The 24,499-nt window shown below is 36.4% G+C and overlaps 1 protein-coding gene across 3 annotated transcripts in view; it reads right to left on the bottom strand.

The window, feature by feature from the left end:
- Positions 1–878: 878 nt before the first annotated feature.
- SEPSECS (Sep (O-phosphoserine) tRNA:Sec (selenocysteine) tRNA synthase) overlaps positions 879–24,499 on the bottom strand; it is a 43,141-nt gene continuing 19,520 nt past the window's right edge. For all 3 annotated transcript variants that reach the window (XM_035293944.3, XM_002745940.8, XM_054253445.2), the window contains 3 exons: positions 8,475–8,568; positions 6,869–6,959; positions 879–5,354 (listed from right to left, as the gene is read on the bottom strand). In XM_035293944.3, coding sequence (XP_035149835.1) covers positions 5,060–5,354; positions 6,869–6,959; positions 8,475–8,568 — 480 coding nt within the window. In that variant the 3' untranslated portion in view covers positions 879–5,059. The remainder of the gene's footprint in view (positions 5,355–6,868; positions 6,960–8,474; positions 8,569–24,499) is intronic.

Here is a 24,499-nt window from a genome sequence, read left to right as displayed (position 1 = left end):
ATTGCCATGCCTGCAGATCTGCCTATCATACCACAAATTTTAGTCAGATAATATAATCAATGTTCAAGTCATTGTATATAAACTTTTTCCAGGTTGTAATCTGAAATTTTAGGCAATTAGTCAATGCACTTTAAATATGGTTTTTAAGAAAATTCTCAAAAATACAAAACTAAAAAAAATCCATAAAAGCCAAAATAGAAAAACCCTGAAAATAAAAAATAATGGTCATCTAAAATCAACTACATACTTTTAAATTAATTTGCCGACAAAATTCATTGATGACTCCCCCTCAAAAAAAATTCTACTGAATAAACTAAATAATAATAAATACATTTAAATTTGTCTAGCAAAACTTATGATGGTATATAGCTTTTTGCAAAGCATAATAGCAGTTTTTAACAGTAAGTACTTTATGCAAAGGTACCGAGTTACACTTTACCATATATTATCTCATTTAATCTTCAATCCTATAAGGTTGTATCCATTTTATATTTGATGATACTGAAATTCAAAGAGGCTAAATATGTGACCTCACATGGTTAATAAATGCCGGTGCAGAGATCAAATTCCAAATCAAAGGGAACTATCTGCAAAATTCAAACAGCACAATTTAGATGTGAAATCCAAAGGGGAAACTGATACAAACCTATTTTCAAGTAAAAGGTAGTATTTCTTTTAGAAAAGATTAAATGCTTCTAGGCACTTTCTATAGTCTACAACGTTTGCAAAATGGTTGCTGGAATATCCTCTCTTTCCTTCTTCTTTTTAAAATAATTTAGCCCCTGGCCATGACTCATGATTCTCATTATAGGTATGACTTTCCTTGCTGATTTCTCGACAAGCTGATACTGATGACTGAATCAAAAATGGGCAAGTAATTTAGTGTCAGTTATTTGTACTTTCAGATTTTATTTATCGTAAGGATTAGGTAAAATAATGTACTGTCAGTGACTTATTAAAAATTTATTTCATGCAATAAATTATATAATTTATTTTTATTTTTAAACAGTCTACAGCAAAAACGTTTTTGGAAACATCTTTTCCTTTGGGAAAAACAGGTTAGCAGGCTGACATCAGCTTCATAATCTCATGGCTAAAATCCCCACAGTTACACAGTTAAGCATAGCCTTTCTCTGTACTTCTCAAGTCAACACCACTTGATAAAAAATAAAACAACATAAACATTTCTAGATTTTGCCTAAGGTCTTAGCTTTAACTGCAGAATAATGAGAAGGAAATTACAAACATATATTCATTAGCCTTAAACTTACCATCTTACATGTGTACCTACCATAAGGGCAAAAGGAAAGTAAAAAGTAAGGCACAAAAGGATGCAATGAGTGTTAGGTCTGTCTACTAAGATTGGCCTTAAGAGACATTTAGCCAACATAATATGGCAGACAAGGAGAAAACTGACTAATATAACCTCTTCTTAAAAAGCTATGAGTATCATATTCAATTATTATTAAATTATTCAGGCTATGAGACTTCTAAAATAACCAAACTTCTGTGTATGCAAAACTGGACTTTTTTTTCAGTTACAAAATAAGGTTGGCCTCAAAAATGTAAAACATAACAAAATCAAAATTTAAGGGCCTGGCAGAAGTTAGTACATCTCAGAAAGTGGGAAAAGAAAACCCAACTCTTACATACACCAAATGTGTATGTATTCCAAAAACTTTCTCCCAGTGTAATATGAGTTAGATTCACCAGTTTTATTGTTGTTGTTTTCAGCTGTTGGTTATTTTCCTCTGTGAAAGGACACTTGAATATAACTCTCAGGATGAACTGCTAATTCAAAATTAAAGTAACATCAGCAGTAACCACAAATTATCTCTGTTTAAATTTTACTAAAATCTATGGAAGCCACAGACATCGTCTAAAAATACAAGCACATTCTGTAGCCCAGTCCTCAATGAGAGTTCTTATTGTGAGGCAGTTAAAGACACAGAACCACAATGGAGTTAAGTACTGATCACAATATTAGAAAAATTTAATTTATATTTAAATTTACCATTCTGTATATCAAGTGCCTAGCAGCTGAACAGAACTGCATTCAATAATTCATATTCTATAACTTCATTCAACTAATACAAAAAAATCAATAGAAAGATTTACAGTCAAACACCAGGTTCCTAAGGCTGGCGTCACATATCATTCCCTGATAGAGTGAGAATTCTTCAGCAGAGGACCTGAGAACCAAACTGTGGGTTTGATTTAAAATTCCTTTCCCTGCCATGTGTAAGTAACACACTGTGGAAAGACCAAAAGAAGATTCCGTTCCTCAATTTTCTTTTCTAGGCAGACTGCCATAGCCCAATGACTTTAAAAACCTAACTCCAAAATTCTACCTGGTAGTTTTTTTGTTTTTTTTTTTTTTTGAGACGGAGTTTCGCTCTTGTTACCCAGGCTGGAGTGCAATGGCGCAATCTCGGCTCACCGCAACCTCCGCCTCCTGGGTTCAGGCAATTCTCCTGCCTCAGCCTCCCGAGTAGCTGGGATTACAGGCACACGCCACCATGCCCAGCTAATTTTTTTGTATTTTTAGTAGAGACAGGGTTTCACCATGTTGACCAGGATGGTCTCGATCTCTTGACCTCATGATCCACCCGCCTCGGCCTCCCAAAGTGCTGGGATTACAGGCTTGAGCCACCGCGACCGGCCCTCTACCTGGTAGTTTTAATAAGGGTAGTTGGGTCACAACGATAGAAAAGGTTATCTTCAGCAATGGCTGGAAGTGGATCATCCACTGCCTTTGTCACTGTGCAAATATAACAAAGGCCAATCATGAGGCTTCTCAATCAGTACTAGCAAATTATAATAAACACATCCTTTTTAATACTTATATGTAGAAATGGGAGTAAGGGAAAATTACACTAGGGTGAGGACCAAGGAAAGCCTGAATAGACAGAACTCTTCAAAAACTGTGTGAATTCCATGAACTCAGAGTCAAATTTTAAGCCAGGAGGAATAGAGCTAGAATTCCATAACCACGGAAAAAGAAAAGGGTTAATAATAAAAACCACAGCTGATTTTATGCATCAAGAATGAAATGTTGTAACATATCTATCATTCACATGTGAGTTCATGTAATTTATCTTCAATTAGAATTATTATCTATTCAGCAGCTGAAGCCCAAGAACTGCTAATATACTGCAGATGAGAAAACATTTGCGAGTTTCCCAGCTCTGGCCTTTCTTAAGCTAAATGATGGTCACAACAATATGATCACTTGCTCTAGAAAACAGTTTTGGCGTACATGTGCAGTAGGCTGCACTGTCAGCTTTACATTTGCAACATCATTTCAATCCTTTTCTTGACTCTAGAGGTTGCAACTCTTCAGCTTTATTGGCTCTGCAATTTAGTCCCAAATTCTCATTAAAAATTTACACTTTTTAATCCAGTATTTATTCCCTTGAAATGAGTTATTACAACTATGTAAATTTTTTAAATGTTTGAGCCCCAAAGATAAAATAAATACATTTTAAAATAAACTTTGTGATATTCATAATTTAAAGCTTTATCTCAGAATAGTATTGACTTCCAAGGTAGTCAAGCCAGTGACCACAGGAGTCTACCTTACACGTTAAAGGAAGTGGTATCTATCTGAGCTCACGTTTACAGTCTGGGACAATGCACAATGTCACCAAAATACCAGAAAATCCCTTTCTTATACATAGGTTACAATGGCAAATCAATAAGAAAAATGCAACCCAGAAGGCAACATACCATTCTCTACCGTAGTGTTTTTAAAAGTATGTTCAATGGGCTGTTAACAAATACTTCACTTTAAAAAATAAGTTTCTCTTTGGATAAGGATATACTCAAACTGGGTTAGTGAGGCAATTCTTAGAGCCTTTAATATGCCAAAAGGCAGGTTTGCAAAGGTGGCTCCCAAATTTATTTGTTTGCAGAACATTTTCTCCCCATGAGCACCTTTTTGGAACAATGATCCACAGAGTTGGTTTTGAGAAACATGGCTTTGGCATGGTGGCATGTTTAGAAGCTTCAGTAACTCTTCAGGCTATGACATATCAGTCTATTTCTTAAATTAACAACAAAAACTATTGTTAATGCAAGTAAGTCTGGAATTTCAGATTTAGAAAAATGAACACATGGGTAGAAATGGGGGAATACAACTGTTTATCACACTGTATGATTTTCACCTTCCTAGCAAAAATATGCTCAAAAATACCCATGTTAGCCAACATCTGAACAAACTAACCAATATACATGGCTGCTTAAAGCAAAAACAGTAAGTGGAATAATGGTTTCCCTTACCCAAGTGGAAAAATGCACCAGTGCCATAATGACATGTTTAGAACCCGTGACCCTGGTTATCACTTAAGATTCTCTATATTTGATGACATTTATAAAGCTATCTTCTTTGAAGTATTACTGAATAATTAAAGTTGCTATGATAAACTTCTCTTTACTCAAGGAGTTTATCTATTTTAGAGGTGTATTTCTCAACTTCAGCACTGCTGACATTTTGGGTTGGGTAATTCTTTGTTGTGGGGAGTTGTCCACGCATTGTAGGATGTTGAGCAGCACCCTGGCCTGTATCCTCCAGATGTTAACGGCATCCCACCAGTTGTGATAACCAAACATGTCCACAGATGCTGTTCAGATAAGTGAATCATCCCCAGTTGAGAACCACTGCTTTTGGGTCAAAATGGAAGTTTATACCCTTACTCTGCTTCCCTGGGGAATGTCCATTTCACAGGCACATTGTGACTTACACATTTCAACAAACAACTAGTAACTAGTAACGTAAGAGACCTTTCTCAATTCTGTGTGATCTGCATTTCAAAAATAATTGAAGGTAATATTACTGTCATTACACTAGTAAAAATTATCTGAGCCATGAGGCTTAATTGACAGATATCCTAACAATTAGAAAAATGCTAATTGTATATTATAACCTGTTATGGATCACAAGGATTGAAGCAGTCTAAGAAAGGAAAACTTAACAATCATCAATGGCTAGTTCAGACTACTTGCTTGTACTACAGCTGTATCATTTCTTTCAAACGATCAAGAAGAAACCTTTTGCATGTCATGAAGAAGCATCCTGGTGTGTGTCAAGAAGTACATTATCTAGTTTTAAAGCCATTTCTTCAATATCCACATCTTCAGTTTTATCATAATTGTCATCACTGTCTTTACTTTGTTCTTTTCTTACTGTCTTTAAACACCTGTCAAGTCTCTTTATGAACAGGTCCACATCCTGCATCTTCATTCCGATGGCTGATGCAGCATTGAGGTAAGCACAAGGGTAATTATTTGTATGTGACATAAAGCCTCTGAAAGTATAGCCACTCACAGTTTGCACAGACCCAAGAGGCACAACCCTGAAAGAGGAAAGATTTACCAATTTAATATGTCTGGTGATGGTAACACAATGTCATCCATAAACAAAAGATATGTGTTACAAAGCCTTATATCCACTTATTAAGAAGTTTAAAAACAGCCATAAATCATAGCCTATGGAAATAGACTGGGTTGACTTATTTTTAAAATGATTCTATAACACACTGCTTTTTTACACAGAAAAATTCTGCCTCATGATTATCATTTATTTATCTTCTATGAAAGATCTATAAGCTCTAGGCATCTCTTTTTATTTATTTTATTTTTGCCAGTATCTTCTCTTTACCTGAAGCTCTAGGAATCACAAACACCTCTACATCTTCTTCAAAGAGGTAAAAGGAAAATTACTTGGTTTTCTGCCAAATCTGGAAAATTACTTCATATAGGCACAGTTTACTGAAATATTAAAATTTGCAAGTCAAACCACTGTAATTGTCATGTGTTACCTCAAATAATCAATAAACTAAAAGTCTATCTGATCAATGCTTTGCAATAGACAGTTTTAAAGCAAAGATCCAGAAGAAGTTACATAACTGTTTATAGTGGGGTGGCGATCAGCAAACAGTAATATTCAGCAAAGGCACCTGCATTTTTAAAGCTTTAGTTCACTGGCATATTAGATATAAGCAGATTTCTAATAGTTTAATCATTTTTTTTTAAGGAGTCAATTAAGCTCAACCTAAACATAAAGACAAATAGTGGCAATACTAAAATAGAAGTCAAGAAAACCATTTTAGAAGTGTTAAAACTATACCACATATAGATAAGAGTTCATCAAGGTAAAAAGTAAATTAATCTAAGATTTTCCTTTTAAAAAGTTGCCCTGTGATATAAAATCTCTATCTTCTGGTAGTTACAGAAAAATTCTTTAACAGAGGCATGTAAAGAAAAGTATTTACAACAAGATATTTCTTTTCAAGTCATTTTTCTCTGACCTCATCAAATCTAAAATGAAAAATGAGATTCACTTTCAGGCCATGTATATTTGTAGAGGAAAAAATACAATTTCTGAGGCAGTTACATAGGCAAGGGTTGCAAAATCTTTTTTTTTAGTTTAGGAAGAAGGCTCTTCCTTAACAACACTTTCACTTCCATTTAGTGATGAAGAGGACTTATTTCTAATGCCATAGTGTGACTCGCCAAAGATCTTCTAACAAAGGAAATAAAGACCAAAAAATCTGTGTAGAGAGGTAATAAAACTTTGTTTCTGTATATCTATGAAAACAAGGTTCAGGCATAAGCAGTCCACAAGTGGGCATATAGTAGCCTTACAGATCCTTTTTTTTTGACTTTTTGTGACTATTTCAGGCATAAGCAGTCCACAGGTGGGCATGTAGTAGCCTTACAGATTCTCTAACTCATCATTCTTCACTCCATGATGAATTCACAGGTATAGTTCAGCATATACTTGGGGGACCATTGTTGAGGAAAGATACTTTATCGGAGTTAACTTTGAAAAGCCAAATAAACCCACGTCCCTTTTAAACATACTTACCTGGCTCCAGAAACCTGTCTGGTAAAAAGCATCGAGCCAAGCTGAGTGACAGCTTTGTCATGGTGTTTATCTAATGTTTTAAGTGTCACAGCTGAAAAAGAAAAAAGTATCCTAATAAGCCTTGGTTTACTGGCATAAAAATCACTCAATAATAACAATTGTAATGATGAAGACATTACTTTTTATTCATTGTCAAGTGGCACAATTTCACTTTAATGTATTTAATGAATTACAGAAGGGATTTTTTCAAATATCAGACAAAAATATTTTAATGTAAATTAACATCTCAGAATACGAAACAGAATTTCCATATCATCCTTCCAGAGAGTAAATTTTTCCAACTAAATAGGTGGAACAATAACATCATCAGTATGGCTGTTCATTCAAATCCAACCAAGTTTTAAAAACTTGTAAAGTGAGGATGTGGGATATATTTCAGTACATATATAAAACTAAGTAAGATCAACGTCTGCAGATAGAGATGGGAATGGTCATTCTGAGGCTGTGTGGGTAAACTGGATTGCATACATAGCACCACTCGTAGCTACCTTTTACTGACGACTCACCATGCTAGATGCTTCACAATCTCAACCAATCATTTAGCAATTTTGCATGTGAAGGAAAAGGAGGTCACAGGCTAGTACATGGAAGAACCAGAATTCAAGCTACACAGTATTGCCTTCTATAACATCTACATAGATCATAAAACAGCAAAGACTAATTGGGGTGGTTTTTATTACATATTGGTGTTCAAATGGTATTCCATAGAAGCCCATTCCTTAAAAAGGCTTCAGTTACAAATGATTCACTTTCCTTACTTTCTTCAGATATACATGAAATATGAAACATTGTATTACATATATTCACAAAAGGGGGTAATTTGAAGCTTAAAAGATAATTAAGTGAATAAAAGTCAATATTTATATTATTGTTTTTATAGCCTCTATATTACATGACAAAAACACAAAGCCCTTATATATACAAGTAAAATAGTAGCCTCTATATTACATGACAAAAACACAAAGCCCTTATATATACAAGTGAAATTATCATAAATACAGATTTCTCTAACATCCATAGGCTAAAGAAAATAAACAATAATGGCATTAAAAACAACATAAGATTTGATTTCTGATATGCTGGTGTTTTGTTAACTAGAGAAAATTTTATTTATTTGTTTAGTTTAACTAATAAAAACAAGGTCTTATATGTTGCCCAGGCTGTTTTTGAGCTCATGAGCTTACATGATCCTCCCGCCTTGGCCTCCCAAAGTGCTAGAATTACAGGCATGAGTCACCATACCTGACCTGGAGAAAGTTTTAATTATATAACTAGAGTTCTGATTAGAAACAGGACTTTAAGTATTTTCTGCATATTCATTATAATACTTAATACTGATTCTCATTCTCTCAGTGCATTGGCTTTATCTTAGAAATATATTAAAGCATTTCAAAGACAAAACTTCTTCAATTTACAAATTAAAATACTGTGATGAACTTAGAAATATCATTATAACCAGAAAGAGTTCTCTCACTTTCTAGAAATACCAGCTTCCTCCTAGAGATGGATTGTAATATTTGTTTTTCTTTAGGAAAAAAGAAATTACCTAAAGATATGGGATTGTGAGGTGTATGCAACAGTCTTTCATTGTAGGCTTCTGACAACTTCTTTATTTGGTTGGACAAATATGAAAACATTTCCTGCAACAATAAAATGTCACATTTAAAACAAATCAAATATCTACTGCAACTTGCCAGATTTAGTAAGATAAAAATCTGATTGGTATGAAGTCTACACTGTAAATTAACTCATCCATTTGCCCTAAGACCAATTCTCTTCTTTGCCACAATACAGTGAAATTCAAAGCGGCCACAAATATCAGAAGTCACAGGATTTCAGTAAAGGTAAAAAATCAGCACATTTTCTTCCTTCACTATTACGTATCTATATATCACAAATCCATCTTCTTCTCAGAACTTCCCGACCTACCACTCTGGACCACGTAGCCATCAACCTCTTCCCTGGACACAGCAATAGATCCTAAAAGATTTGTCTGCTTGTTCTCCACTCTTCTAATCTATTCTATACTCAGAGACTAGATAGGTCTTTTCAAAAGCACACCAGTTCATTTCGGTCCCCTGATGACTTCCTCGTGTAACTATTAAAAAGCCACACTCTTCAACTCTAAGGCAGCACATCATGTGACCCAGCCAAAATACTCAACCTAGTGACTATCATTTCCCCTGGCCACTACACACCAGTTACATTAACCTCCTTTCCAATCATTCTAGTATCCAAGTCTTTGTGTTTGCTCTCTCCGCATTTCCTAGATCATTCCCCAAGTAGTCCCTCTTGTCAAATGCTAAAGACACCTTCCTTGGTTAACTTCACTGTTAAAACAGCTTTCCAACTCTGCCATTTCCTTCCCAATTCCAATCTCCTTCCAACATATTACCTATTTTGGTTCCTTCACTTTACTTAACACTACCTGAAATTATCTCACATACTTGCTTAAATGAATATTGCCTATTACAACCTATTACAAAGGAAAAACTTCTTGAAGATGAGGACTTAGTCTTCTTTACCACCACTGCCCCAACACCAAGAAAAATGTGCCAGACTTTAGTATGCAAGTTGTTTAGGAAAAGGTAGTTAATAAATGTATTTCCTTTAAATCACACAACATTAAAATGAACAATCCCCTTAATCAATTAAAAATAATACACCAACTCCCATAGTCCAAGCTTAAGCCCAAGAGTTTAACACCAGCCTGGGTAACAGAACAGAAAAAAAATGCAACTAAAACTAAAAATTGTCCCAATCTGAAAAATATAATATATTCAATAGTAGAAAATATAATAAAAATATACAAGTATAAAACGTCACATGTATGTAAGTATCTAAGTCAATATTAAGTTGGCAACTATCTGACCTAAAATTTTACTTTCTTCTCCTCATAAGACCTTTAAAAAGTATTGAAATCTGTATCTGCCCAACTGCATCTGCAGCTAAACAAACCCATTTGCACTGAGCTCCTCTAATCACAGACAAAACATATAAACTCTAAGGATACACCAAACAGCCAGGGGCTCACAGAGTACCCAAGCGGAGACAGCAAGAAATGATACTTCTCCAACTTCAAAGGCCAAGATACTCTGATCCCACACTGAGTCCCAGAGGAATTTTTTCATGCCTGAAGCACACAGATGACTAACTCCATCTTTTGTTAGGTAAAGATTAAGAGGGAAATTCCTACCAGGTTTATGAATTATTAATGAGTCTACTTAAGACCAAAACCATTTTCACTTCTGTCAATCAGTACATATATTTTATACTCTGACCTAAAAATTTTTGAATAATCATTTTTAAATTTTAGGATATAAGATTAATTATCAGAACGTTGGAATTACAGAAATCTTAGATCACTAAAATTAATTCATTCCTTTTATAGTCAAAAAGTTAACATCTACAGTGGTCATACCTAATGAAGCTATCAATAAAAGTTATATGTGATAAGCCTTCTCTTCTGTTACTTAAAGTATAGATAAATATTTAAGGAGACAAATGTCATTATCATTTCCAGAAACAAACAAAAAAGCATCTTTTCTTAGACATATAAAAATATCCTGAGTCAGGAGCAGTGGCTCACACCTATAATCTCAGCATTTTTAGGAGGCCGAGGTGGGTGGATCACTTGAGGTGAGAAGTTTGAGACCAGCCTGGCCAACATGGTACAACCTCGTATCTACTGAAAATACAAAATTAGCCAGGCGTGGTGGTGGGCACCTGTAATCCCAGCTACTCCGGAGGCTGAGGCATGAGATTCACGTGAGCTTGGGAGGCGGAGGTTGCAGTGAGCCGAGATCATGCCACTGCACTCCAGCTTGGGCAACAGAGCAAAACTCTGTCTCAAAAAAACATTGTGTGTGTGTGTGTGTGTGTTGTGTGTATCCTGGTCCCTCCTTTTTTTGTTTGAGATGGAGTTTCACTCTTGTTGCCCAGGCTGGAGTGTAGTGGCCCGATCTTGGCTCACGGCAACCTCCACCTCCAGGGTTCAAGTGATTCTCCTGACTCAGCCTCCAGAGTAGCTGGGATTACAGGTGCATGCACCACCACACTTGGCTAGTTTTTGTATTTTTAGTAGAGACGGGGTTTCACCCTGTTGGTCAGGCTGGTCTCAAACTCCTGACCTCAGATGATCCACCCACCCTGGCCTCCCAAAGTGTTAGGATTACAGGTGTGAGCCACTGTGCCCGGCCCTGGTCCCTCCTTCTTAAACTAATATTCCCATACTATGAAAGGTGAAACAGTAAGATAATCAAATGGAACAAATCAACAGTTTTTCCAGCAATTAGAACAATTCATAATTTTTCAGTACCACACCAGTGTTAATAAAGAGGATAATTCCTGTTTCATTTATATATTTTCATCTCCTATAATTAGGTTACTAATTTAAATGCTGAGTATTTTTTAAAGCAGCTATGTGTTTTCATTTAGATATTAAATGCTTATTTTTCTTCACTTATGTTATTTACCAAAGTCTTAACTGGCTTCTATCTAATTTACTCTGAAATTCATCAACCTCCCATAAGCAGAAACAAATCTCACAGGCAGGAAATGCCTTTTACAGAGCCCTACCACCTAACAACAACCCACATCCATCCTTCATTTACCCTCAAGCATATATTAATGAAGCAAAATTTTCTCCAGTTTACATATTTCAGTGGTGAAGACAATTTAAAATACGATTCTATCTACTTTGGCAGCCACATTAAATACCAATGTGGTCACATTTGTGAATAAGCAGAACCTGATGAATAGTTAATTTGTACTCAGGTTAGCTCTTTCTGAAAAAAGAAGGAAATGTTTCCTCAGTAACACCCCTAAAGGGTGCTTTTAAACTAACTGATGCATACATGGGTATTAAGAAAGAGAATCTGCCCAGTGTTCAACTTCTAATACTTTAACAAATTAGTTTTAACCAGTTCTATCAACCACTTGCTAATGCCACAAGAATTCAGTTTGAACTGTAGGTAACATTAGGATAGAATTTTTAGACTACGAAGATAACACTAAAGTAATTAAATCTTATATCACTAGTAGGAGAGTAATTAGATTAAAAAAAATTTTGATGCAAGTTCACACCCAGTAACAAATATTTGTAGTATGTCTACTCTGTGTAAAAGGTTATGATAAACAGACCAATAAGCAAATATGTTTTAACTATATTAAAGCACAGTATGCTGAATTCTACAATATTCGACATGTTATACTCCTAAATACTCTCCTATTAATATTACTACATTTTTAAAATATCGTTTAGGAGACTATACCACTATCCTACACTGATACTTAGCTAAGCAGTTTTTTACCTGATATATTAAAGCTACTACAGAACCTGTACTATTTTTTGCTACAGTTAAATCTGTAACTGACATCTATTATAAAATACTTCTGTAAAGAAAGAAATTTATAAGCAACCCAAGCAAGTGTATATAGAAAGATCTTACTTAAACGAAATGAAATATTATTGATTTTCCATGTTCTTTGTGCTGTATTTAACTTAATTGTAAAAGATTTTTCACTAGAGATAAACTGAACTATATACCTGAATGCTAATGTCAGCTATATTTCTAGAATAGAAATACAAAACTTTACACCATAGTTCAAGATGTTAATGGAAGGTAAGTTGAATTATATTAAGCATTATCCTTCACAGAGCCTTTTGCAAATTGATTTTCAGTCACGAAATCTGACATCTAGGCTGTCCCTCCCAGAATCCAAAGACGTACATAATCCACTAAATTTTAAGTGAAATGGCCTTATGTAATCATGTCTTTGGAAACATACCATTTCATGTTATAGGATAAGATAAAAATGGAACCTCACATATTATTACAATATGTCTCATAAGGCAGGTAATAAACCAAAAGAAACATAACCAGTAGTCTACTATTTCAAAGATAACATGAATGGATGGATGGATGACCAACAGTAGGTAAATATGAAAGCAGACAGATGTCCATATTCGAGGAAAATAGTACTAAATACAACGTGCTGCTGTCTATGACTGTGGCCAGCCATAAGGACTGATGTGCACTCAACAAGTCTTGCCTCAGAGGCTACACCCATCTGCATTCAAGCTGCTAAGGCCCCATATGTGAGCCTCAAATCAGATGCTTCTGTGAAGATTCAACTACTCTACTTACAGGGCCGAAAATTTACTAATGTTTCCAAACTTAGCTCTGTTATAAGGACAGTGTTTGAAGTGTATGATGTTCTTTTAAAACTTACTTTGTCCCCCAGTTTTTAGCTCACAAATTCCAGCCACTGGAGCAGCCACAGTGCTGTTATTCTCCCACTTATCCAATTCAGCAGATATTTGCAACAATAAATGATTATCTAACTGCCCTGTTCAGCAAAGCACTCTTCTAAAAGGAAAGCAAAACAGAATAATGATCTTCTCCAGAAGCAAAACAGAAGTGAGGATAAACTTCTAAGGCCATAGACTTTTTCCACATAGATAAACTAAAAGAAACAGTCTTACGTTTTAACCCCTTTTAGAAAAGGGGTTAAATTCATAGTATTTCTCCCCTGGATGAAGCAAATGTGTTGATCAGGAAGGGGATAAGGACAAAGAGGCTCAATTCACACACAGAGTTCCACTCTCTCTGATCCTTTCACCCTTTAAAAAAGAAAGCTTAAGAAGGAATGACTTCAAGCTGAGTTCTTGTCTGCCACTACTGTGAAAAAGATAAAGCCTTTTCTGAATAGATATAGCTAGATGAAATAACCTCTAAAAATACCATCATGGTGAATAAGGGCATAGAATAAAAAAAAATCCTAAGTTTTCTTCTAACATTCCTTTTTTTAGTGCACAATAACACCAATAATATAAAAAGGAGCTCTCAGTGATGGTATATAAATAGCTCTGGCTAGAGCAAAATAGCTTTGCCTCAGCTTCTCCAGAGCTGAACCAATAAACTATCATGATTAAATTTTCACAGTTCAAAAGCAAGTCCATTTAAACAAAAGAAGCCCTTATTTCTGCAACAAATCCAATAAAAAAACAATATTTATGCTACATATATGCAATTATGGTTTATGGAGGACATCCACATTTTTCAACAGAAAAATCTCCCTACTGAATGAAGTTGTTAAAAAAGCAAACTTTAACTTAGTGACAGAGTTCTCAAATGGGCATCTTAATACTTTGAAAATTACTCCTATAGATATTCTCTCTTATAATAAATTGTATACATAGAATTTTAAATAAAACCAATTAGTACATTAGAGAGCCTTTGGGGTTTTACATACCTCCACTAGATAGAGTGGGAGGGTCACAAGATCATCATCTTTATGGCTCAAAAGCCTAGCACAGAGCAAGTGGTCACTCCCTCAACGTTGGATGAGTGACTGGAAGCAGTGAGAAGAGTGATAAGACAGAAAGTGCAGAGACTTTACCATCACACAGACTTGGGTTTCAATGGCAATGTTGGTAATTATATGTGATACCTAGGTGAGTACTTAACTCCTCTGGGCCTCAATTTTATCTGCAAAATGGGGATAATTCCTACCTCATACACCTGTTCTGGGTGTTACACAAAATAATAAATATAATGAATCTAGCATAGTTCCTAGCATACAGCAGACATTCACAAAAATGTTAGCTCCCGACCCACCTATTTTTCCCCTAGCCTAGAAAAAGTCTTCAGGAGTAAAAAAAAACTAAAGTTAGCCAGCAGGATGTCTAGGGACACATGATAATACATTGTACCTATAATCCTGTTCTTGTCCTATTCCTGCTTATTCCAGGATAAAAGGAAAAGAACAAAGTTCTGAATGTTACAAAGAGAGTTACCTCCTGATATCTGAGATGAAGGCATCCAATTCATGAATATTACTCCAACATAAAATTTCTCCCATAAAGTGTTTACCCAGTGATAATAAAGAACAAAGTCCCAATGAAACTGAGCAGCCTGCTGGATTCATTCACTAGCTGAGCTACATATTGCTGCAGATCGTTCTCAAAGCAGGTGGATTTTCATTTATGCCAAGCAAAATGTACACATGCATGGGCCTTTGGAATCATCTACAAGCAGTTGAAAATCTTTTTTTTTTTTTTTTTTTAAGATGGCGTCTTCTTGCTCTGTTGCCAGACTGAAGTGCAGTGGCGCAATCCCAGCTCACTGCAACCTCCACCTCCCAGGTTCTAGCAATTCTCCTGCCTCAGCCTCCCAAATAGCTGGAACTACAGGCACACACCACCATACTCAGCTAATTTTTGTATTTTTAGTAAAGACAGGTTTTCACCAGGTTGGTCTCAATCTCTTGACCTTGTGATCTGCCCACCTCAGCCTCCCAAAGTGCTGGAATTACAGGCGTAAGCCACCAAGTCTGACCGTAGTTGAAAATCTTAGAGGCAAAACATCAATGTCACAAGACAGAACAATCAAGATATAACAGATTCCAAAAAGATGACAAAATCCCTAAAATTAATAATTCCAAAATCTTAAGGTTATAAAAGTGCTTGTGCTAGGCAGGAAGTACAATGCCTGTTATATACAACAGGTAATCACCATTCCTTTTCACAAGTTTTCAACTATATCCATATAGCTGAATATTTAGAGAAATGTTTTTATAAGAACATAGAATTATACAGTAGATTATTCCCTTAAAAAAGAACAGCCTGAGTGGAGTGGCTCATGCCTGTATCCCAGCACTCTGGGAGGCTGAGGCAGGAGGACTGCTTGAGCTCGGAAGTTCAAGACCAAACTGGGCAACACGGTGAAACCCTGTCTCCACAAAAAGTAAAAAGAAAGAAAAAAAGAATTAGATAGGCATGGTGGTGTGCACCCATGGACACCAGTTACTCAAGCAGCTGAGGTGAGAAGATCACCTGAACCCAAGGAGGTCGAGGCTGCAGTGAGCTATAATCATGCCGCTGCACTGCAGCCTTGGTGACAGAATGAGACCCCATCTCAAAAAAAAAAAAAAAAAAAAAAGAACATAGAATTCATAATGGAAATCAGTATCAAAATATTATTTGCAACTGGACAGAGGTACATGCCTATAGTTCTTAGCTACTTGGAAGGCTGAGGAGGACTGCTTGAGCTCAGGAATTCAAGTCCAGCCTGGGCAGCATAGCAAGACCCCATATCTTTTAAAAAATGTGTGTGTGTGTGTGTGTGTGTGTGTGTGTGTGTGTGTGTGTGGTGTATGTATGTGTGTGTGTATGAAATTTGCTTTCTTACTAATTTTCCAGAAAGATACTCTATGTAAAATAGGAGATGATTATACAACATTTGGCTCAGGTGTTCTTAAATGTCCTGTGTTCATTCATTCAACAAACATAGGACAAGCATCTACTATATATCAGGTAAGGGATGCTAAGAATAGAAGGATGGATGGCAAATTCCAAGGGGGTATTAGCCTACCAAAGTACTCATGACTAAGGACTAAGTTTCATTTCAAACACATAATAGTAATTTTTAGGAGTACACTCAGTTTAATTTACTAATTAAATAACTTTAACTACAAAATTACTCCAGACACTTTGTTTATTATAGTAAATATTGCACATTACTATTATTATTTATGGTTTCAATTCAAGAAGAACAAAAGCAAGAAATACTAAATAACATGTTTATTTGGCATTATAATGACAGCATATAGAAATCTTACAATTTCACTCATCAGCAAATGCAAAAGAACTGAAATCATAACAGTCTCTCAGACAACAACTAAATTAGCACTCAAGGTTAAGAAACTCATTCAAAACCACACAACTGAACAGTCTGCTCCTGAATGACTCCTGGGTAAATAATGAAATTAAGGCAGAAATCAAGAAGTTCTTTGAAACTAATGAGAACAAAGAGATAACGTATTGGCACCTCTGAGACACAGCTAAAGCAGTGTTACAAGGGAAATTCATAGCACTAAATGCTCACATTGAAAAGCCAGAAACATCCCAAATCAACATCCTAACATCACAACTAAATGAAGTAGAGAACCAAGAGCAAACGAAACCCAAAGCTAGCAGAAGACAAGGAATAACCAAGATCAGAGTGGAACTGAAGGAGACAGAGACACACACAAAAAAACCATCAAAAAAAATCAACAAATCAAGGAGATGGTTTCTTGAAAAACTAATAAAATAGATAAACTGCTAGCTAGACCAATAAAGAGAGAAGAATCAAATAGACACAATAAAAAATGATAAAGGAGGTATCACCACTGACCTACAGAAATAGAAAAAAAAAATCAGAGAATACTATAAGCACCGCTGTGAAAATAAACTAGAAAACGTAGAAGAAATGGATAAATTGCTGCATACATATACTTTCCCATGACTGAACCACAAAGAAGCTGAGTAGCTGAATAGACCAATAACAAGTTCTGAAAATGAGGCAGTAATTAAAAGCCTACCAACGAAAAACAGCCCAGGACCAGATGGATTGACACCTGAATTCTTCCAGAGGTACGAAGCGAAGGTAGTACCATTTCTTCTGAAACTATTCCAAATCACTGAAAAGGAGGGACTCCTCCCTAACTCATTTCACAAGGCAGACATCATCCTGATATCAAAACCTGGCAGAAATTAACAAAACAATAAAATGTTAGGCCAATATCCCTGATGAATATCTACACAAAAATCCTCAATAAAATCCTGGCAAACCGAATCCAGCAGCATATCAAAAAGCTTATCCACCACAACTCAGAAGGCTTCATCCCCAGGATGCAAGACTGGTTCAACATATGCAAATCGATAAACATAATCCATCACACAAACAGAACTAAAGACAACAACCACATGATTATCTCAATAGATGTAAAAAAGTCCTTTGATAAAATTCAACACTTCTTCATGTTAAAAACTCTCAATAAATTAGTTACTGAAGGAACATACCTCAAAATAATAATAGCCATTTATGACAAACCCACAGACAATACCATACTCAATGTGCAAAAGCTGGAAGCATTCCCCTTGAAAACCAGCTGAAGACAAGGATGCCATCTCTCACCACTACCAATCAACAAGTATTAGAAGTTCTGGCCAGGGCAATCAGAAAAGAGAAAAAAATAAAGGTATTTAAATAGGAAGAGAGGAAGTCAAACTGTCTCTGTTTGCAGATGACAAGATACTATACCAGGATACTATACTCATTGTCTCAGCCCAAGTTTCTTAAGCAGATAAGTAACTTTAGCAAAGTCTCAAGATACAAAATCAATGTGTAAAAATCACAAGCGTTCCTATACAACATCAACAAACAAAAAGAGTCGAAAATCATGAATAAACTCCCATTCACAATTACTGCAAAGAAAATAAAATACCTAGGAATACAGCTAAAAAGGGAAGTGAAGGACCTCTTCAAGGAAAATTAGAGAGGTTATAAACAAATGTAAACACATCCCATACTCATGGATAGGAAGAATCAGTATCATGAAAATGGCCATACTGCCCAAAATAATTTATAGAGTCAACGTTATTTCCATCAAACTACCATTTACATTCTTCAAAGAATTAGAAAAAAGCTATTTTAAAATTCATATGGAATGAAAAGAAGAGTCTGAATAGCCAAGAAAATCCTAAGCAAAAAGAACAAAGGCACCATGCTACCTGACTTCAAACTATACTACGACCAAAACAGCTTGGTATATACTGGTACAAAAACAGACATACAGACCAATGAAACAGAATAGAGAACTCAGAAATAAGACCACATCACAACCATCTGATTTTTGACAAACCTGAGAAAAACAAGCAATGTAGAAAACATACTCTATTCATTAAATGGTGCTGGAAGAACTGGCTAGCCATATGCAGAAAACTGAAAATGAACCCCTTCCTTACACATTATACAAAAATTAACTCAAGATGGATTAAAGACTTAAATGTAAACCCCCAAACTATAAAAACCCTAGAAGAAAATCTAGGCAATATTAATCAGGATACTGGCACAGGTAAAGATTTCATGACAAAAACATCAAAAGCATACATTGACAAATGTGATCTAATTAAACAAAAGAGCTTCTGCACAGCAAAAGAAACTATCATCAGAGCAAACAGACAACCTAAAGAATTGGGGGGAAAAAATTTGCAACATAGCCATCTGACAAAAGTCTAATATCCAGAGTTTACAATGAACTTATATTTACAAGAAGAAAATCAACCCCATTAATAAGTGGGCAAAGGACATGAACAGATACTTCTCAAAAGAAGACACACATTCAACCAACAAACATGGAAAAAAAAGCTCAACATCACTGATCATGAGAGAAATGCAAATCAAAAGCACAGTGAGATACCATCTCACGCCAGTCAGAATGGTGATTAAAAAGTCAAGAAGCAACAGATGGTGGCAAGGTTGCAGTGAAATAGGAATGTTTTTACACTGCTGATGGATGTAAATTAGCTCAACCATTATGGAAAACAGTGTGGGGATTCCTCAAAGATCTAGAACCAGAAATGTCATTCGACACAGCAATTCCATTACTGGATATATATCCAAAGGAATATAAATCATTCTATTATAAAAATACCTGCACACATATGTTCATTGCAGCACCACTCACAATAGCAAAGACATAGAATCAACCCAAATGCCCATCAGTGATAGACTAGATAAAGAAAACGTCGTATATCTACATCATGGAATACTATGCAGTCATAAAAAGAAATGACTTTCTTTGCAGGAACATGGATGGAGCTGGAAGACTACCCTCAGCAAACTAACGCAGGAACAGAAAATCAAACACCGCAGGTTCTCACTCATAAGAGGGAGCTGAACAATGAGAACACATGAACACAGGGAGGAAAGCAACACACACTGAGGCCTGTCAGAGGGGTGCAGTTGCAGGGAGAGCATCAGGAAAAACAGCTAGTCTCACTCTGTTGTCTGGCCAGAGTGCAGTGGCACCATCTCGGCTCACTACAACTTCTGCCTCCCGTGTTGAAGCAATTCTTCTGCTTCAGCCTCCCAGCTACACAGCTGGGATTACAGGTGTGTGCCACCACACCTGGCTAATTTTTGTATTTTTAGTAGAGATGGGGTTTCACCATGTTGGCCTGGCTGGTCTTGAACTCCTGACCTCAGGTGATCCACCTGCCTCGGCTTACAGGCATGAGCCACCACACCCAGTCCAATACTTACGTGATGAGTTGATAGGTACAGCAAACCACCATGGGACATATTTACCTATGTAACAAACCAGCACATCCTGTACATGTACCCCAGAATGTAAAATAAAATTTTAAAAAATCTTAAAAGTTACTATCTACATAACAAAGTATACTTTTTAAATGACTTATTACTTTGTAATAAAAGAGTTATAATATATTCCATTTATTTAAAAAATAAATTTAGGCTCATGCCTATAATCCCCAACACTCTGAGAGGCCAAGGGAGGAGAATGGTTTGAGTCCAGAAGTTCGAGACTAGCCTAGGCAACATAGCAAGACCCTATTTCTATTTAAAAATAAAACTAATTATTTTTATGATTTTAGCCAAATCTGAGAAGTGGTCAATATAAAACAAAAAGCAGCTACAAAAAAAGAGAAAAAAACACCTAAGGAAAAAGACTCAAAAGATCAGAAATAAATACAGATAACTAATGTTGTATTTCCAAGTTTTGATATTTGGGATATTTACACACTCCAACTCAAATATCATAAAATACTATTTACCTATGTGTAAGTGTTAAAATGCTGTAACATTATATGCTTCCTCTCCAAGTTTCTGTTATACATACAAGTGACCTATGTGGCCCAAAACAAGGAGTATCAAACGTCAATCTGCACCAAAATTCATCAGGAAAATTTTGCTAAAAATGCAGCTGTATGAGCCCTCCTTCTGACCTAATGAATCTGAATCCACCCTACAAGAAAGCTAATTTTATAAAGTGACTCAAAACATAAACCCTCAAATGACTGCACAATACTTTGCTTTCTAGACTCAGTTTAAAACACCTTTTCAGTGTTTTACAGTTGTACTAGCCTTCAGTACTACCTTAGGACCACACCATGAATCTCAATGAATAAATGCACTGTCTTTTCTCCAGGGAGATTTTCCCTGACTCTTCCAGAGCTGGGGTAGGTGCCCCAGCTGGGTTTGGTGATAGATGCTCTCAAACACTCTGCTTTCCTTTCATAATTCCCATCAAATTTGTAACTATTTAATATCTAGAATTTCCCCCAAAACTGTAATTTCCATGAAGGTAAAGACTAAATCAGTCTTGTTGAATTTAACTTTAGGGCCTACACATAAATATTTGTTGGAATGAATAAATATATGAGTAGGGACCAACACTGTTTTTAGAAGGGATCAGATTATAAAAGATCATTATGGTAGGCTAAGGAGTTTGAACTTTGTCTTTGTAGGCAACCAGAACCCAAAGCAAAACAACTTGAAGAGTTGTGTCTTTAGAATATTAACCTGAAACTGCTCTACAATATGACAAATTAGAGTAGACCAAGGTTGGGGAACAGGAGAAGTGTGAGTAAATTATTGTAACCATCAGGTGTGATGTGGTAAGGACTTAAATTAGGGAGTGGTAGCAGTGGAAATGGAAAGAAATGAATGTTGGAAACATTGTGAAAGACTTAATGATAATAAGGACTTAAAGGTATAAGAGGAATCAAAAGTATCAGCATTCGAAATCTAGTTTAAAACAGAGAAGGGAATTTACTGCTTCATCTAACAGCCCAGTCTACAAGCAGACATGGCTGGATACAGAGTCTCAAATGACTTAATTATGTTTTCCTTCTAATATTCCCTAGAGTCAAGAAGTCTCTCTTGGCGTGGCTAGAAATATGGCAGCTGGCAGTTCTAAGATTATATCCTTACAGCTTACTATCTGCAAAGCAAGAGGTCCTGTCTCTAAAGGATCGATCAAATCTATTGGAAGGACACTATCTCCACATGTCTGTGAACCAGGCTAGCCAGATTATTTGCCCACCCTATAAAAGAGAAGGAAGGAATACTGTAATTGACAGACTCAGCAGGACTACCTGGAGGCAGGGAGGAGCAGTTCTCCAATGACAGTGATTCTGCACCAGCAAACAACATATATTCTCTCTAAAATATAACTGAGCTTTTCTGGCCAGAGTAGCTAGATTTATTCACTGTTTTTATCCCCTTTAGATATTAGTAGATCTATATTTGAGATTTATAGCCATATAAATAGCTCCATAGTGACGAGGCTACATTATTATCTTTATTTAAAAAGGCAGTAGAATTTAGAAGTGAAGACAGAGAACAGGAGATCCAATTGCCCAGATTTAAGCCCATATTCCACAATTCACCTCATACGTTACTTCTCTATTTCCTCTGAAAATGAGGATAACAACACCTCACAGGAATATTTTGAGGATTAAATGTATACATACAAATGTACTTAGTGCCTTCCATAGAGTAAGAGCTCAGTATTGTGTAATTATTTCATATGTACATAAATTTATAAGAACGTATATGGTATTTGTATAAACACAAACTTCGCATGGAAAGACTATGTTAAGAATGATTTTTACATGAACCCTTTCTAACCAATGGTCAAATCTTAATGCTCACCCTACCTAACCTATCAGTGCCATTAGCTATGCTAATCACTCCCTACTCCTTAATACACAGTTGGTCCTCTATATCCATGAGTTCTGCCTCCATAGCTTCAACCAAGTGTGGATCAAAAATATTTGAAAAAAATATTCCATCTGTGCTGAAAATGCACAGACTTTTTCTCTTGTCATTATTTCCTAAACAATACAGTATAACAACTGCTTATATAACATTTACATTGTATTCAGTATTCTAAGTAATCTAGAGATGATTTAAGGAATACAGCAAGATGTGCATAGGTTACATGAAAATATGACGTCATTTTATATATGGGACTTGAGCATTTACAGATTTTGGTATCTGAGGGATGCCAAGGGAAGGAAGACTCAGGACTCCACACTCTTGGTCTTCCTCCTAAGTGAATGCACCTTCTAAGTCTCCTTTGCCGGTTGTTTTTCTCAGACCTCTTAAGGCTGTAGTACCCCAGAGCTCAGTCCTTATACCTCTTTTCTGCTTAGACTCACTCTCTTGCAATCTCATCTAGTCTCTTGGTCAATTAACTTCCAAATTTTAATTTTCGGCCCAATTCTCTCTCTTGATCCTAGACTTACATATCCTACTCTCTACTTTGCAACTCTATCTTAAGGTCAATTCAAATTCAATTTTGTCCAAAACTGAACTCCTAGTCTTCCTCCAAAACCTCAGAAAATCTCAGTTATTCTTTACCTGTCTCTAACATCCACGAGGAACTCCTACTCACTCAACCTTCAACACAAACCTACACCCTAACCACTTATTACCTCCACTGCCACCATCTAGCTCCCAGCCAATATCACTTCTTAACTACTATAAAAAGCTCCTAAGAAGTATCCACCCAGTTTCTACCCTTGCCCCACTAATCTATTATCAAACAGCAATCAATGTGAGGATTCAAAGCATGTTAGATCATTCTACTCAATTCAAGCCCTCCAATGGCTCCCTATTTCACTCAGAGTAGGAGACACAGATCTTACTGTGGCCTAGAAGGCCCCACATGATCAGCCCTACCCTCATTACCACCCTGACCTCAACTCCCACAGTTCTCCTCCTTGCTCCAGCCACACTGGCCTCCTTGCTGCTTCTCAAATACACAAGGTCTACATCTGACCTAGGGTCCTGATACTGGCTTTCTGCCTGAAACACACTTCACCATCATATGTGTATATTCCCTCAAACTTCAAGTTCACTCAAATGTCATGGTCTTGGGCTGGGCACAGAGGCTCACACCTGTAATCCCAGCACTCTGGGAGGCCAAGGTGGGTGGATCACGTGAGGTCAGGAGTTCAAGACCAGCCTGGCCGACATGGAAAACACCTGTCTCTACTAAAAATACCAAAACTAGCTGAGCATGGTGGCACACACCTATAATCCCAGCTACTCAGGAGGCTGAGGTGGGAGGATCACTTGAACTCAGAAGGCAGAGGTTGCAATGAGCCAAGATAACACCACTGCACTCCAGCCTGGTGGACAGAGCAAGACTGTCTTAAAAAAAGCCACCTTCTCAAGGAGGCCTGCCCTAACCACTGTATTTAAAAATCAGTTCTCACCACCACCTCATCACCCCAAATTCTCCTTAATCTGTTCTTGCGTTTTTCCATAGTACTTTTCACCTTCAAGCAAACTTTGTAATTTCTGTATTATGTTGCCTGTTTGTTGCTGGTTTCCCCCATAGGCAATGCGTGCTCCACAAGAGCAAGTATCTTTATGTACTTTATATATCTATATGCCTGACACATACTATGTGCTCATTAAACACATAGCAAGCTAAATATTTACTGAATGACTCTTACCCCACATTCAACTTTACCTTTGCATTTCCATACTTTAGACCATGCTATCTTAAGGGTTTATTCAGATGCAAAGAGGGAAGCCAAGACAGCCTGATAAGGGCAGAAAGATCATTATGTTAAAAAGAAAAAGTCGGCTGGGTGGCTCACACCTGTAATCCTAATATTTTGGGAGGCCGAGGTGGGTGGATCACCTGAGGTCAGGAGCTCAAGACCAGCCTGGCCACCATGGTGAAACCCCATCTTAAGAA

Source organism: Callithrix jacchus, chromosome 3, assembly GCF_049354715.1.
Source record: "Callithrix jacchus isolate 240 chromosome 3, calJac240_pri, whole genome shotgun sequence".
Lineage (NCBI taxonomy): Eukaryota > Metazoa > Chordata > Mammalia > Primates > Cebidae > Callithrix > Callithrix jacchus.
This window is presented reverse-complemented; position numbering and strand designations above follow the sequence as displayed.